The sequence below is a fragment of the Lampetra planeri genome, unplaced genomic scaffold (genome assembly GCF_965212315.1).
Source record: "Lampetra planeri unplaced genomic scaffold, kcLamPlan1.2.h2 scaffold_1984, whole genome shotgun sequence".
Classification (NCBI taxonomy): Eukaryota; Metazoa; Chordata; class Hyperoartia; order Petromyzontiformes; family Petromyzontidae; genus Lampetra; species Lampetra planeri.
The window spans coordinates 1-17029 of NW_027614738.1; the positions used below are offsets into that span (position 1 = coordinate 1).

Below are 17029 nucleotides of genomic sequence, written 5' to 3' on the forward strand. Positions count from 1 at the left end.
GGTGGTGGGAGTTTGGTGAAGATAGGGGAAGGAGCAAGGGCTGGGGAACAGGTGTGAGAAGGAGAGACGTTTCTGAAGTTTGAACACAAAGCTGCCAGTGTGTCTGTGTCAACACAAAGATGGGGGAGGCTTTTCTTCCCTGCCCCACCCCCCACTGCTGTACGGAAGTCTCCACGTATAACCTTTAAAGTTCATACCAGTGATGATGGTAATGGGAAATGTCAAGTAAGAGCTAAAGCATGACAAGTGTAATCTAGTCATTAGTATCACCAGATTAGGCACCTTTTAACTTTTGAAATGGCTGATTAAGATAAATTGCATGCTTTGATAATCAGCTGGTGCGGCTCGCAGAGCCAGAGAGAAGAACCCATCTCAGCTGTTTTCAAAACCAACAGTCGTTCTTGACGCCTGGGTGCTGTGCAGCGACTCTCCCGTCTCTCCTGCGCTCAGGAAGAGGTGCTCGGAGGTGATTAAATGCACATTCTCACACTGCTCACGCAGCGATTACTGGACGGCTTTTATAAAGTGCTGCTGCTGAAATCGATACTTGTGTATTTATGTTTTATCCCTGATAATGAGAAGTTTGGAACTCAACGTGTACGCTGGAAAGAAGGGGTGGTGGGGGCGCGGAGGACCTTAGTGTAAATACATGCACGTGTGTGTTAAAAAAGACGCTGAGAAGAGGGAGCTCGTCAGGGAAGAACAGAGGTCTAAGTTTGGACTGAGGGCTCCTCTCCTCTGTGTGTGACATCTGACCTGAGGCATTTCTCAGAAACAACACCCTCTCCAGTGTGAATAACCCCCGCTGGGTTTGTTTCTGCCACCGTGTTGCTGACGAGTGGGATGTGTGTGTGAACTTCAGAAGACACAGCAGTCTCCTAAAATATTCCCCTAAACCCTGAGATATTCACAGATATTGTCCACAAACACCTGCGGTATCTGGCTCACCTCATCTGTGTGTGTCTGTGTGTGTGTGTGTGTGGTGTGTTGTGTAGCTACACACCAGCCTGTAATCCTTTCCTCTCTGTCATTGTGTTTGGGGAGGGTGGTAATGCGTCACCGGGGGCATATTGTAACTATTATTATAGATTAACACTCCCTCCCTCCTCCCCCATCACCATAAGCCCCCCCCTGGTCAGATATCAGCTCCATGACCACTAAGCTGCGCGGCTGGATCACTGCGTACAATGAGTCCCAGCAGGGAGCTGCAGGCCTAATCTCAAGGCTACGAGTGTGTGTTCACGGTGGGAAATGCAACGCTCAGCAAGAAACACCACGCGACGTCTTCTTCACCCGCCGCCCTGATAGTTTACTGATGATGTGTTGTCTTTATTATAGTAGTAGCGTGTGTTATTGCCGGTTACATTTGTCGTCACTTAAGTGTGCTGATTATTAGACTCAGCAGGTTTGTCGAACCCAGGTTAGCTCAGGTCTCATTCAGCCCAGTCTGTGGATCAGTACGATAACTTGTGAATACTCTGGATGTTTCCTTTGGTTTTAGTGCAAATAAGTACATTAGAAAAATATTACAGTGAATGAAGTGTCTTATAGTGGCGCTACAAAACTTTCAGTAACACCCACTCCTAGCGGTCAAGGCAGAAGGCCACCCACATGCAGACTTGGATCTCGAACAGGAAGTTTTTCGTTTCGCCTCCTTTGCTAAGAGCTGCTGATGTGAATGTTGGATTTCGATCGAACCGGTGTTGGAAGTGAATAATCTACTCTATGATGAAAAAAACGTGTCAAGATCTTGAGATTATTGTTGTTATTATTTTGTCTGTGTCCACATGTGGGGGTAAAGTGGAGCAATGAAGGAAGAAAACTCACTGATCTCTTGTTCTCAGTGGAACAGCAGTAATTCCTCCCTGGGGACTGGACCCTCTGGAGACCGCCTGTGGGCCAGGGGCTGTATGTTTGACTCCCCAGGTCTGGACCATTTCTCAGATGGAAGGTGTTTGTATCTGCTCATCGTCAGGACAGACTTGATGTGTTTGTCTTGTTGTGACATCAGAGCCCAAACAGACCAACCTCTGGGTTTCAGCAGCACAAAGCCTCATTGACAGTGTGTGCAAGGAGAAGGGGCTTTCATCTGTGTATGTTTTAGACGAAAGTCCATGGAACGCAAGGGCAGCGAACAGTGTAGCTTCACATTGGAGCCGCACACATCTGACACTCAAACCAGAGTCGGAGCATCTCTCCACAACATGACATCATGATCATGAGTGGAAGCCCGGGTGCATCAGGAACGTGAAGCTAAACACATGAGACATGTGTGATGTGTATGTGAGTGCATATTAATATAATGTGAACTATTCACACTCAAACTTGTATTCACCTCTACACCGTCTCTCTCTCTCTCTCTCTCTCTCTCTCACACACACTCTCTCACACACACACACGTGTATACAACATCTTTCTGCATGCTTCATCTCCTCCCCCAAAAGGATGGGACACAGCTCCACCCAGCATTCTTTATACACCAGTTCATTGTTTGTTTAAATCCCACGCAGTCAAAAGCAGGGTGTGTGTCTACGAGCGAGAGAGAGAGAGAGAGAGAGAGAGAGAGAGAGTGTGTTCAGGGTGGGTCTTGTTTTCACAACTTATCATCAATCAGACTGCACAGTAGCCGGTGGAATGATTGTTCCCTTTTTGGTGTGGAATTTGTCAAGTCTGATCTCACCAGGAGCAACCGACTCCTGTTAGGATGAGAAAACACAGGCTGGATGGAGATCAGTTAGGGCCGGGACATTTCAGAGGAGCAGCGGGCATTCGTGACGGAACCGTTGTCACACGCAGGACGCACGTGGGACATGTTGTTTATAGCTGTTTTTGCCACAAAGTGTAAAATAAATGCTGTGCTAATTCAACAAATATGTACAAAACCGATGACTAACCAACCTGACCTAGATGTATTTATTGATTTAATATTTATTTGAAAAGGGATGCTGCATATTAACGACACTGACAAGTGCAGTATTCTGCCACCATTTACATATGTGCATTACAACTTACAGCGGATCGACAAAGGAACAAACTTTCAGTAACAGCTATCAGAAACTTCCAAACATAGTATTTCACTTTATTGTTAAAACAACATGTCAGTTTTAGATTGATATTCATATTCATATGAAGAACTTTGGTACAGGAGCAATTGTAAATATGCTACGAGTTAGCAGGCCCGCTAATTTACATCACTCGTCCCTTGTCGAGGAAGGACACGCAATGACTTCTTAAATTCTACCTGACACACTCATGAAGCCAGTTCAGTTATTTCTGACTTAAAGCTGTCTGTAGGTCAACACAGTATGTGCCATTTAACGTTTTGTGTCCCTAACCGTTGCGGGGGTTGAGATGTAACTGTATTTGGTGAATTACTGTAATGTAGTCTGTGTGTGTGTTTTGGTCTAGTTGTATCAGTTATCTACGTTCACGTGCCTGCCAGTTTTCGAGAAGATTCTGGGATTTACATGTGTTTGCGAGAGCGAGTGTCTGTCTGCTCTGTTGCCGTGGACACCGTTTCCTTAAGGCTGCTGATGTCACAACAAACAGCCACAGACATGATGCTCCCATCTGTCTGCATCTCCATTGCGCTGTCTTCCCTGCATGTGCTGACCTGCACTAATCGCTTCTTCTGCAAGTTCAGAAATATCCCTGACGCAGCCCAGCTCTCTCCCGCCCCCCTTCTCTCTCATGCCCGACGTTTCCTCTTTAGAAGTCTGTTTTTTTTTTTTTTATTCAAAATGGCTGCTATTGGTAGATGTCTTTTTCTTTATATGATATGGTGAATTTAGTAAGTAGGAGTTAAAGCCATCCCTCAAACATTGACCACACACACATGTTCAAACACACAACCAGGAATTGCTGTGGTGGTGAATTCAGTGACCGACAAACAGGGTCACATGGGGTTAACGCAATGTGATCCTTCATGCCTTTGCAACTGACCCCTCAGTGCACGCACGCCCCACTCAGCAGCAGCAGCATGCCTTTGGCAGGACACACACACAATAAAACATTAGGATTCAAATAGATGTGAAAAGCATCATGACATATAACCTTTGTTACTGTTTTGTGTTTTTTTCCAGCAGCTTCTGACTGCCAACTAATGTCTCTGACATCGAGTCAGTGCTAGAATTTTATATCATCAAAAATAAGTCGCAATCTCCCAAAAGAGATCAGGTGACAAGTTGAGACGGCGACTTCAGCCAAGTTGACAAAACTAAATCTCTTAAAGAGGGCCCCGGCGATTTCAATGTGCTTCTCACCCCCCCTCCCCCTGTTTGCCTTGCACCTGTCTGGTGCTCCAGTATCAGTGAAAGCGAAGGAGATGGGGAGTGGGGGATGAAGTCATGACAGAGTATGGAGATGAATCCCGGTGGGGACAGCTCTGTCAGCGAGGTAAAACGCAGGCTGCCTCTCAGCTCAGCTGTGCCCCCGGCCTGAAAGTAAATACATGTCTTCCCTAAACGGTTTGTTTACGTTGGTCTTTTGCCTGCGTGACATGCAGCAACCACCTGCTCCCTCATGTGCCTTCATTACACATCAGATTTTGTGTTAGAATGTGTCACGTCTTCCCAGACAGCCTGCTTTTCAGACGGAACGTATAATTGGATGCTCAGAGCTGCTGTCAGGGGAGAAAAAAAAAGAAAGAAAAAAACATGGATCCCTGACTTTGACAATTATTCGACCGCTTTGAAGCGTGACCTCCGGATGACTGTTGATAGAATAGAAACGGATCATATGAGTGGACGTTATTTATAGCTGCAGCAAGACATGGAACTAAGCTGGACGTCTGGGGAGCAGCACGATAGGTGTCAGTCATGACCTCCTGGTGCTCACACACACACACACACACATACGCATATCCTCACTGAGAACTGACAGAAATAGCAAGCTGTTAACAATTAGTGCCAGACTCAGCCCAGACGTAATGTGAATGTGAGCACCTGACATCGAGGTTGCTGTCAACAAGGTAGTGACTTTCTTTGAAACATATTGTCCCCTCAAAACACAAACTGGCACTAATACACTGGATTCATGTCATAATGGAATTTGATGGGCGCCAGAAGGAAGCTGATCTTTTATGATTGTTTCAAGCCAACTGTACCATTTACTTCAATTTGTTAATTTTGACGGGCAGCAGATACACTGTAAAAAAAAAAAAAAAAAAACAAGTATCAAGTAAACTGTGTACTGTATTATTATTATTAGTCATAAAAGTAGTAAGAGTAGGATCAATAATAATACTCACAACAACAACAACAACAACAACAACAATAATAATAATAGTACTAATACTAATAACAATAGTGCATTTTACTGAAAGGCACATTACTAAAAGTTTGAAAATAAGGACAAAATGACACAAACCCAATAAACATTGTTAAAGTCAAAGGATGTCAGATGGTGGATTGTCAAATGGGATCAGAAGATGAATGTGGAGACAATGTCTCTGGTGTCAGGGGGGAGGGAATTCCAGAGGCTCTGAACCCCAAAGTGGTCCTGGGGGCATGAGAGGAGTGATGATGATGATGATGATGATGATGGATGGCCTCTTTAAGGCCTCCTTGGTCTTCTGAGTTCCTCCGTCTCTGGATGCTGACCTACAGCATATGGTGTGTACCATTCTCAGGGCCGTTGTTCCAGGGAGAACTGCAAGTACCTGCACCCTCCTCCTCACCTAAAGACCCAGCTGGAAATCAACGGCAGGAACAACCTGATCCAGCAGAAGAACATGGTCATGCTGGCCCAGCAGATGCAGCTTGCCAATGCCATGATGCCTGGCACTCAGCTACCGCCCATGGTGAGAGGACGCCCTCGTCTGAACCCACCACATACACAGCTCTGTCAGCCCTCCCATCTCTTTTATATGACTCTAACAGCCCACAATTAGTGGTTTATACCTATTTATTAACATGCCATCTCCCTGTGTTCCAGCCCATGTTCTCGGTGACCCCAGGCCTTCCCACCAACGCCAGTGCAGCAGCAGCTGCTGCAGCCGCTGCCTTTAATCCCTACCTGAGCCCTGTGTCACCAGGTCTGATGCCCCCGGAGATCCTGCCCAGCACCCCAGTCCTCATGGCCTCCAGCCCCACCGTCAGCCAAGTCCCCAACGCCGCTGCCGCTGCAGCCCAGAAACTGCTGAGAACAGACAGACTTGAGGTAGTCAGGTCCTCCCCCGTGAACTCTAGTCAGTGATTTATTTCTTGAGTGGGAGTGGCATTGGCCATTGCTGACAATGAGCCTGTAAACAAGATAATTGTTTTCACCAATGATTTAACAAAGGCCTCTGCTGCCTGAACTGGCGTCTGAATGTGCTGAGTCACAATACAGATAGAAAGAAACTTATGATGCAAAAATGCTAACTGTTGAACAATAATCATCTTTTTTATCAATTGTATTTATCTATCCTGTCTAAAAAAAGTGAGAAGAACCTAAAATCCTGTCATTATTTCGATAGCACAAGAAAACTAGAAGTGTTGATGTGTTGTGGCAGCATTTCCTTTATTTATTGTTTCACTCTAGAACCTTTCAGCAGACCCATTTCCTTCTTTACAGCAGCAGGTAGTGTGATTGTTAGGGCTTTTTGACCTTTGTCTACTAAAAGCACGCAATTCTACAAACCAGTGCAACTACAAACCATTAAGAAGCATAAGTTGTATTTCCTGCATTCAGATGGTGACTCAGCACCAAAAGAAAATGGATGAACTGAAGCTTTTAAGTGTTTGTGGAGGGCACATGCAGCAGGATAAAAAAGATATGAGCATTTAAAAAGCTAGGTGCTGCCCTCTGGTGTTTCTTAAGTAGACCTTCAAATGTCTGGGACTGATACAACAGAAACATTGCTGCTCATTTTAAAGCCACTTCTGTTTGTATTTCAGAGCAAAATGTTGCAAACAAACAGTATTCTTCTCAAACACAAAACAGGAAGTAGACTGTATATACTTGTATAGATTCAAAAGGAAGTTGCTCGGAGGCCTGATCATTTAGAGGAAGAGGAGAGGAACAGTCAAATCCCAATGACTCACCCTCCATTTTTTCTGCATTTAGACACCTGAAATGTTGTCATGTGCTGCCTCTCTCTGGCTGTAGGTGTGCAGAGAGTACCAGCGGGGGAACTGCTCCCGGGGGGAGAACGACTGCCGCTTCGCTCACCCAGCCGACAGCACCATGATCGACACCAACGACAACACCGTCACGGTGTGCATGGACTACATCAAGGGGCGGTGCTCCCGGGAAAAGTGCAAGTACTTTCACCCGCCAGCGCACCTGCAGGCCAAAATTAAGGCTACACAGCACCAGGTGAACCAGGCCACAGCCGCCGCGGCCATGGTGAGCAAACCACACGACACTCTCTCACACACAGAGGGTTGTTTAGTTTGGAGTTGACGTGTTGTTGTGATTCATTGTATCATAAACCAGAAGAGTAATAAATGTGTGAAAGTAATTCTACTGCATGATGGTTCGGGGAGGGGGGTGGAGAAATGATCCAAGGAGGAATCCATCAACTGTGTATTATAACTGTGCTTTTAGCTTCTTTCCTCCTGATGTGATGAGCCATTATCCCAGGGGTCAGTTCCAGAAAGCAGGCTGAGTGGAAACCCTGAGGCCACGTCCACACCCATACGGAAATGATTCATTTCTTTTTGGTTGTAAAAACATTTTCCGCTCACCTTTTTATATTTTTCCTGCAAATAATCCAGCGTTAACGCACAGTGCAACACTCCAGTCATACATGTGAGAGAGATAGGCAGAATAGAAATGTACCACATTGTCCCACGTCTGGTGAGTTGAGATCACGTCAGTCTTCTCTGCAGCACCGTCATCCGCCATTGTTGTAAGGGAGGTGGGGCTGTGATGTCATTGGTCCAGGCAATGTGTGTATGGGTTCGAAACACAGAAACACAGCGGTGACGTCTCCAGATGTCAGACATCTGACTTTATTTGATCTAACGAGACAGATTCACATTTTTCTTCATGGATTTGCTCACTCTGGGACCCGGTTTAAAAAATTGTCCTATGTGGGACTAAAACGCTGATTCATGTTAATCTTGATTATTCAATTGTATTTTCACGTAAACTCACTTGAGGAATCGAACCAAACGTCTTTTTGAATTCTGTTTCACAGTGACAATGAAATGTGGAAAAATTGGCATTTCTCCTCATCTCAGGATGAAATCAGGGTTTTTACTGAACTTGCTCTATGGAACGGCCCCGACCACAAACAAAGAGACAGTCCCTCTGTTTTCCTCTCACTGGTGGCCTGGACGTATTTGTGACTCCATTGTTTTTGTGCTTCCTATCTATTACTTCTCTTCCTCTTGACATGATGTAAAACCGGTTGCTTGTGCTTTCAGTCCTGTCTCACAGTGAATAATGTTACAGCGAGACAGTCTGGTGATTCTTCTTGCTCTTATTGACGTAGCGAGGCAGAAGGCTTGGGTTGAATCATCATAATGTGACACTGACTAGGATGTGCACAGTGAAACAGTTCATATTGTCTCTCCGTCCAATATAATAAGCAAGATCCACTTTAAGTTGCGACTGGATCATTTTCTGTATTCATTCATTCTGTGACATAACTAATGTAGATTGGTAGCTATCATTGATTACTGATCATGTAACTGTTGAGCAGTAGAGCTAGTCTCTACACTGTGCATGCCTTAGTCCTGTTATCCCCTTGTATATTGCATTCCAATGATTTGTTTTTATTTGTTTTTTTCTCACCTATACCCAAACTGCACTGCTGCCCCCATGATGCACCTCTGCTTGCTGGTTTATGTTAATGCGCTTGAACCCCATTGGCCCATTGCCATCATGTGCTCGCTGCCTGCTAATTAAGACTCAGTCGGCTGTCAAATCACTGAAGCGACCCCTCGACGCAACCTTTGACCTGGTACTATGACCTTTCACCTTTTAGCTTGGCATGTGGCTTTGTTGTAGAATCGTGTTTTAACCAAAGAAATCTAGCTATTTTTTGTTGTCAATGTCTCAGTGCAATGTATGTATTTCCTCCTGTTGATCTGTCATTTTTGCCGTGATGAAATGATGGTGGCATCCTGAGGGAGGGCGCTTTGACCGCAACCCCACCTCCCAAAATACAAAAAAAGGCAGATGACAGGATCACCTCTTAAATAGGACTGTAGCAATCCATTAATCTATATTGATATTGGTTAAGCAATGATCTCATCAAATCCATGGAAACTCTAACCATTAATCTATATCATCGTCTTTTCAATGATACGCCTTTATTTTTTCATTTAGAAATTTCTGTCACATACCAGTTTCAACTTTTAAGAGGTTTCTTAAGAACATGAAATACTCTACTCCAGTTTACTCTACACTGACATGACAAGCCTGTCTGGTCAGCTTGATAAGGACTAATGTTAGCATGCTAACGTTAACATCAGTGTAGAGCCTTTTCAACGCAACACCACTAGCTGAAGAACAAACTCCAAACATAAGCCCGTCTCCCTGGACATGATGATGTGAAGCAAAAAATACTGCTCATAAGACACAAAAAGACATGCTTTCATTTTCAAAAGTCTCAATAAAACTGTCTCAACAATCAAATCCAAATGATTGATGGCACATCCCTGCATGGAATCAAATCAAAATTGTAGCGTAACTTGTGTTATCAGCAAATATCGACGCAGTAATGGAATTTACGTGTGTGATTTGTGACAGAAGGAGCCACAATCAATTCATCACCTGTAGTCTGTTTAACAACAGTCAGTGAGGGAAGTAGAGCTTTTCTAATCGTGGCATGGCTTTTACGTCTTACGTCCAAACTCAGTGTTGTGGAGCAAACAACTGTGTGCATGTATGTGTTGCCAGCGCACGTCCGATGGATAAGGGTGGGGCTAAGAGGAACATACAGTACAGGGGTGATCCCACCACAAGAGATTACAGTTCAAATGATAGTTCAGATCTTTGCCTCGGATATGAAGACCTCAAGAATGGTCTCATGTCAAGAAACAATCCACATTTGGTGTTTGTTTTTTTTAAACCACATTTGACATTTGGCCTGAGACCATTTTTGACATTTGTCTGCGAGTGAACCTCACTTAAACATGGCTTACACAGTTTATCATGGAGCTAGCAGTGCAGCCTCCCTTTCTCTGTGCTTCCTACCTGTTCCACCTCTTGTTAACAGCCTAATTGTTTTAATTATTGATGCTTGCTTGTGTCGCATCTAGTCAGCCCTTAAGCACACAGTTAGCTGTCCAAATAAGCCTCCTGATAAAACACTGAAGACATGAATGCTTGTTAACCAGTAGCTCAGTAGGCACCATGCTCCTGCTTGCGTAGTACTTGTCAGATTGCTGCTTGCTTGCTACTGATGATATGATGATATTGTTGTTGTACACACAAGGATGTTGAAATGCTGTTTCTATGACGTCTTCTAATGTATGTACCTTTTTTTTGTTTTTGTTCTTTTTGTTTTGGCCTCTTTCCAACACACCCTCTCTCTTTTTTCACACACTTCTCCATCTTTCTTCCACTGTGTTTCATTTTCCTTCCTCACTGACCTCACCTTCATCTGGCTGGGCAGGGTATCGCCCCTACTGTCATGGCTCCCCTGCCAAAGCGGGCGGCCCTGGAGAAGGCCAATGGGGCCTCTGCTGTGTTTAACACTGGCATGCTCCAGTACCAACAGGCCCTGGCCAGCATGCAGTTTCAACAGCAGGCTGCTTTCCTCCCATCAGGTATGGCTCCAAAAGCAACCATAGCGAGTGCGCTGAGCGTCCAGAGGGCATCTGGAACAACCTAATGTGGCTCCTAGAGTTGGACAGGCAGCACTATCCAACGTACATGTTTAGTTTTTTTGCTGTGTATAGACAGAGAAAATGAAAACAAAACCAAAAAACCCCTTTAGATTTCATTGAGCAGCTCTGTGCAGGATGCGTGTGCTTTGTATGGCATTGCATGGCCCCTTTGATTTAAAGACAAGTCAGTGTCAGTGACAGTAGTAAAGGACTATCCATACCCCACCAGAACAGAGAAATGGGTTTGTTTTCCTCAAGGAGGAGAGAACAAGAACAATGTTTTGGGCAGGACATTTCATACTTCACAAGAAACTCAACTCAACTGACAATAATTGTCAAACAACACATGATACAATGTTCAAGAAGTCCCAAACCAGGGAGAGAGAACCAACGTCTCTGTACCTGTGGAGTATGTACAGCCATGAAGTCAGTGTCAGTTAGTCAGTGAGTGAATTATTGGTTTAAACTGTCGACTGTGTGCTCACTTATGTTCCTGATCAGATACCATAGATGGGGCTTTGGCCGGGACGGGGAGGAGCGGGCGTAGCTGTGTTAGTTCATGGTTTCAACAGAATAGAAGGCTGGTTTTTCTGCTCATTCGCCTCACTTCTGTCTCAAGTGGTGTGTGCATTATGTTTAATACTTGATAGTTCCTGCTCTTTGTGTATTACACATTAATATGCATTTTACTTCAGGAAAAAGTCATTTGATGAACAATGATGAGATCACTTCGTCAATCACTGATGACTGTGCAGAGATATTAACCTTTCCCTCCCCCCCACCAACTTATCTCTCCCCTCACTCTAACGAACCTTGTGATGGGCTGTTTTGATTTCTCTTCCCTATATCCAATCCACTTCCTGTTGCACTGCATGATGGGCAGGCTCAATATTGTGCATGACACCTGCAGCGAGCGTTGGTAGGTGCCAGCTTTCCTTCTTCAGTTCTCTGTGACCCTCAGTCTGTGACACGCATGTTGTCAAAGTCTAACCAGCGGCTTTTCCTCCACGTTTTTACCGTGTGCGGCAGAATGACCGTCAGCTACGTCTACTGTGGGATGTTTAAGGGGTTTGAGGACGTGACAGTTTGGTTTATTATGCACAAGCAAGAGCGTCTCCACCAGATACGATGATGTTTAAATGTCGTATGCTAACTGTCATATATCAGATGATCTGATTTGTTAAGTCCTCTGTGTAGACTTGCCTTACCTCTGTCGCTCGTTGTCAACTTGGCTTTTGGCTGATCTAACCTGACGCCGACTGAAAACTCTTTTTAAACCTTTTACAAATGGAGGGAGTTCGATAAGACTTTCTCCCTTATCTTCGCTGTCCAAAATGTGACAGGACACTAAAGAATGTGACTTAAAGGACCTATGTGTAGGAGTCAGTGGCATCCAGGGCTGATTTTACCACCTGAACCCCACTAAGAACACAGTGGTGCAGTGGTTAGCACAGTTACCTCATAGCAAGAAGGTCCCTAAGTATGTATCTCCTTTATTTAACCGGGAAAATCCCTTTGACATCAAAAATCTCAATTTCTAGGGAAAATTCAACCAGAAGACAAAGGAAATGATTGAATGTACAAGCAGTCTGTGAGAAAACATGGGCATGTTTTGGAGTCGGGTTTAAAATGAAACGATCTTAGTTAGGTTTCAGTATTTCTGGAACACATTCCATGGAAAAGGTGCAGAGTGGACAAAAGCTCTTTTTCTTCATCCATGTGACACTTTTCTCATATATGAAAGTAGACATGTGATAAGTCTCTGAAATGAAGGCTGATATCTAACTAACTAACCAGCTCATCCAGAATAGACAATAACATTTTCTTTTCTATGCTGCTGCAGAAAGACACTGAACATCATGGCTGCTAGTTTTCAGGTGAACTGTGTTCATGTTCAATTCAATTCAATTCAATTCAATTCAATTCAATTCAATTCAATTCAATTCAATTCAATTTCGATAGCCCAACATCACAATTTACAATTGTCTCGATGGACTTTACAGTCCGCACATTGCTACACCCTCTGTCCTAATGTTCCACTCAGCGGGGCCCTGAATCCTACATGTTGCTCCGATAAGTTTGACTAATGAAACACACAAATCAGGAATTGAATTACACAGACAGAAGAAAGGGAACCAGTTCAGTCGACCCCTCTGTTACCCCTCCCTCTCCCCCCGCCCCCACTCCCCCGTCTTTCCCTCCCTTCCTCCCTCCCTCTCTCTCTCTCTGCCTGGTGTGTATGTGGCTATACAGCTCCTCGACATATTTTTGCTTACATGACTTTCCCCCCAAAAAAGTTCCCATGATGCACGGTGGTACTCCAGTCACTGTGTCTGCAGCCACCACATCTGCCACAAGCGTTCCCTTCGCAACCGCCTCCACCAATCAGGTTTGCACCTCTACCGCCTCACACTCTCTCTCTCTCTCTCTCTGCTCCTGTGTTTCACTGCACATGGACCATCTAGGGGTGCTCGTGTCTTCCATGAAGGGGTGGGTTGCACTGATGGATGGTACTCCTTCTTGTTGGCCTACACAGAGTCCAACATGCAGTTATAGGCACACACCACACACACATACTATCAAACTTGTTAATCTCCCCGTAGCTTCATGCGTTTCCTGGTTGATCTCTGTCTTTTCTGGACAAACATACTGTGATGCATTTAATGTGTGTCCTCATTGTAACCCAGATTTTTTGTCCTTTCCCATTTTGAGGACTCTTCCTTATCAAAGTTGACTACCAACGAATACATGCAATTGGTATGTATGAGGTCGCGTTGTTCATCCCTTTTTTTTTTTTTGAACCATTCGCACAGCTTGCGCAGCCGTTGCTCTCTGTGCCCTTGGGTGCTTGGCTTTTTTTTTCCCTTTTTTTTTTTTGCTGCTGCTTCCAGCCAGTAAAACAAAGCTTTTAACCATGTTCCACGTGGATGTTTTCACAGTCAGTGAAATTCTAAAAGCAAGAATATTTGAAACGATTGGATTTTGTCAGCAGCTACGGTGATGAAAAGGCCCATGAAAGAACAGGATGAATACGGTTTTCTGCATTTTACTGAGGTGTGCAGGTCAACAACATGGAGGACTTAGATTTGCATGGGGGAGTAGACTCACTGACAGTTAACCCCTTCACCCCCCCCCACATCTTTCCCGTTAATCCACCTCTACCAACACAATGCAATGTGCCGAAACAGCTTTTTTTTTTTTCTCCAATCTCGTCATCTATGTTCTTTTCCAGCAGGGAACGTATGTTAACGAAAGAGGATGCTGTCTCATCTCTCTGCTGTCCTGTGCTCGTATTGTCAGTTTGGAATGTGTCACCTGATCTGTTGTCTACTTTCTACCCCCAGATTCCAATAATATCTGCAGATCATCTGAGTAGTCACAAGTACTTGACTCAAATGTAGTTCCTCTGAAGAACAGTGAGTTCCTCTCTTCTTGGTTGTCGCTCTGCTTTAGAGTTCTTCTCAGTTGTTGTTTTGTGTGTGTGTGTGTGTGTGTGTGTGTGTGTGTGTGTGTGTTCATATGAAATCCTTCTTTTTGTGTCTTCCAGATCAAATGAATGTGTGCTGGCACCGTCCAAGCCAAAACAGTTCAGCCTTTATTTACATAACCTTGAGAATGTTAAGAAAAGTGGATGAGGAGGGTCTGCCATCTCTTAACCGCTCCATGACGATGGTGTCATCACACGTGTAAACATCAAGGGTGCAACATGCGATCTGCGCCATCTGCCCACACATTCATGTCAAGAAGAATTTGTTGCAAAATTCAACATCCAGCTGAGAGAAGAGGACGTCTTGGTGACAGGTTCAGTGTGTCTCCCTCTACGGAAAGTGCTCACCTTTTGTGTCTAACTTCATTATCGCACTCGGATTTGTTTCGATTCTTTTCTTTACTACACGCACAGAGGGTCAAAGAGCATGGTTGCATAGAAAGCAACTTACAGTGCTGGTACGTAAAATAGACCAAGATGTTTCCTTTTTTTTTTTTTTTAAATGACGACGAAAAAAAGTTTTGTTTTTAATAATCAGCCATATTTAATAGTTTACACGTGAAATGCAATGAAATCTGAAAGGCACAATAATTTTAACAGGAATTTTACTCGCCAAAAGAATTAGGCATGTACAGTATTGTGTTTGTACAGCGACTAGTAAAACTAGATGTTGAAATGAGGGTCTTGGACATATGAATGTTCTGCGTAAAAAACCAACATACCTGTGTACCTTGAAAGCACAGCCAGGCTAGTTCTTCTCACCCTCGCCATGTGCCCCTGAGGCCATACAGCTAAAACCAGAGTGTTATCTCAGCAGTGTTATTTGTTTACCGTGGGGAAGAGTTTGTAGGGCTCTTTGTATTGTTTTGATTTCAGGATCTCAGTTATTTTTTTATTTTTACTTTTTTCCATTTAATTAATCGGTTTTAGTTTGAGGGTTTTGGCAATTTTTATTTTTTTAAAATATGTTTGTCTTGTAGATTAAAAAAAAAAAAAATTCTTTTTTTTTTTTTTTAAATTTGTCTTTGCATAGGTGTGCTGTGTTTGTCTGTCAGGAGGAAGTTGTTGCTCAAAAGTCCATTGACTCTAAAGCCAGGTGAGGAAGAGGGCGTCGCTCCTGTTGACATTGTGTTACTTTGTTTGCCTGCTTTTAAAGAGGGGGCAACTCTTAACTGTCTGTAGCAGCACGTGTGAGCAATGTGTCGATGAGGATTGAAAAGAACAGACCCAAAGGTCTATTAGGTCATTTAACCCCCATGATCACTTGAACGATTGTTTGATGGAATGTCACAAACCAAACCCGAGTGAACTTTTGCTTTTAAGTAAACATAACACATCGCGAGATGATGTCGTGCCTCCGAGCAACGCGCAAACGTTCCTCGTCGGTGTGTAGATTGGACGACAGGAACTAAAGCTGTCGGAGATTTCTCCGGAACGACAGAGGAGCACGTCTCTGTTCTTTCATTTATCCGTAAGATCTACGAGCGCTTTCTGTTGTCACACAGGCGTTGTGTGTCTTTACCGATTGTAACGTACCTAACGAAGCCTTAGATAACACGTAACGGGCCCCAGCCCAGTCAAATGTACTTTCAATCACCATGCAGATAAAGAACACCAATGATGTTTTATAGTTATCTCACGTGCCGACTATGATATTTTCTGTTCTATCTCTCTATGTAACAATTACGCTCTTAAATTTCATTGAACTTATGTGTTATGTACTACTTAAGGATTGAACCTATTTGAGATATGTAGTTGTAGATTTTTCTCTTTTGTTTTTTTTTTTTTTTTTGCCTTACTATATATTACTTGACAACATTGATATAGCCGTTGTAGATTTTTGAGGTAGTATGACATTCATAACGTTTTCAAACCATAAATGATAATGTGTTGAGTCAGTTTTAAATATTCACTTCATTCAGATATCTGGATGCCTCTTTTAGTTCCCTTATCAGTTCATTTTGTGGATGACAGACTTTTGATACAAGGAATGACGTGAGTAGAGTAATGTTTTAACCGACTTTCCTTGTAACACGTCGCTGTCATGTTTGAAAATATATTCTATCAAAGTATATCCAAATGTAGATTTGTCCATGTTTTAGAGTAAGATTGTTTTTCTACTGTATCCATTTCAAAAAGATATGTACTTTTGTTTGAAGAGTTCTTAAGTTTGCCCTGAATGTCAGGCCAAAACAAGCAGTGAGGTTGACGGGTGTTTGGATTATTGGTGGAGAATGAGATTAGGAGCAAGAGAGCGAAGACTTTCCCAGGCAGGTAAAGTCAGAAATGCTGCAGATGATGAGTTTTAACCTAAGGGACGAAGGTTGACTTTTTGCACTTCTGTATATAGTCAATGAACAGAGAAAAATGTGTATCATATTGAGATATTATTTTGAATAAAAAAAAGATCTATAATTATAAGGAATTTTGTTAGATTAATTTAAATTCGTAAATTAGACGACCAGCTAAAATTGCTTGCAAAGAAGGGCACTAGTTTCTTGGCCAATGCATTCAGAGAAGACTACGCGCTTTTTGTCTCATTTCATCAGTGGCTCGTATCGCCAGGGAATGTCACGGGGGAATCGAAGTCCCCACGTCCTGCTAACTCCACCCAGCAAATGATGTCATTTGCTGGACTCGGTCACAATGCTGCTCCCATGGTACAGTCTGATACATGAAACCTGTTCACATTTTATGTATTCTATTCTAGTTTTTTGATTTGACTGCATGTAAAAGTACAAACATGTAAACAAGAGAAACTGCGTAGATATATAAG

At 43.5% G+C, this 17029-nt stretch overlaps 1 protein-coding gene across 21 annotated transcripts; it reads left to right on the forward strand.

The window, feature by feature from the left end:
* The first annotated feature begins 5632 nt into the window (after window positions 1–5632).
* On the forward strand, window positions 5633–14167 carry LOC144740236 (muscleblind-like protein 1). 21 transcript variants are annotated; one of them, XM_078623089.1, is made up of 9 exons: window positions 5636–5800; window positions 5935–6159; window positions 7090–7329; window positions 8840–8893; window positions 10553–10706; window positions 11650–11685; window positions 13064–13155; window positions 13479–13523; window positions 14111–14167. In XM_078623089.1, the coding sequence occupies exons 1-9, from the start codon at window positions 5732–5734 to the stop codon at window positions 14165–14167; spliced, it is 972 nt and encodes a 323-aa protein (XP_078479215.1). In that variant the 5' UTR covers window positions 5636–5731. The 21 variants fall into 21 exon arrangements, with proteins under 21 accessions (XP_078479224.1, XP_078479215.1, XP_078479216.1 ...); XM_078623090.1 differs by having other exon boundaries at window positions 13497–13523; XM_078623092.1 differs by lacking the exon at window positions 13479–13523.
* The last annotated feature ends 2862 nt before the right edge of the window (window positions 14168–17029 follow it).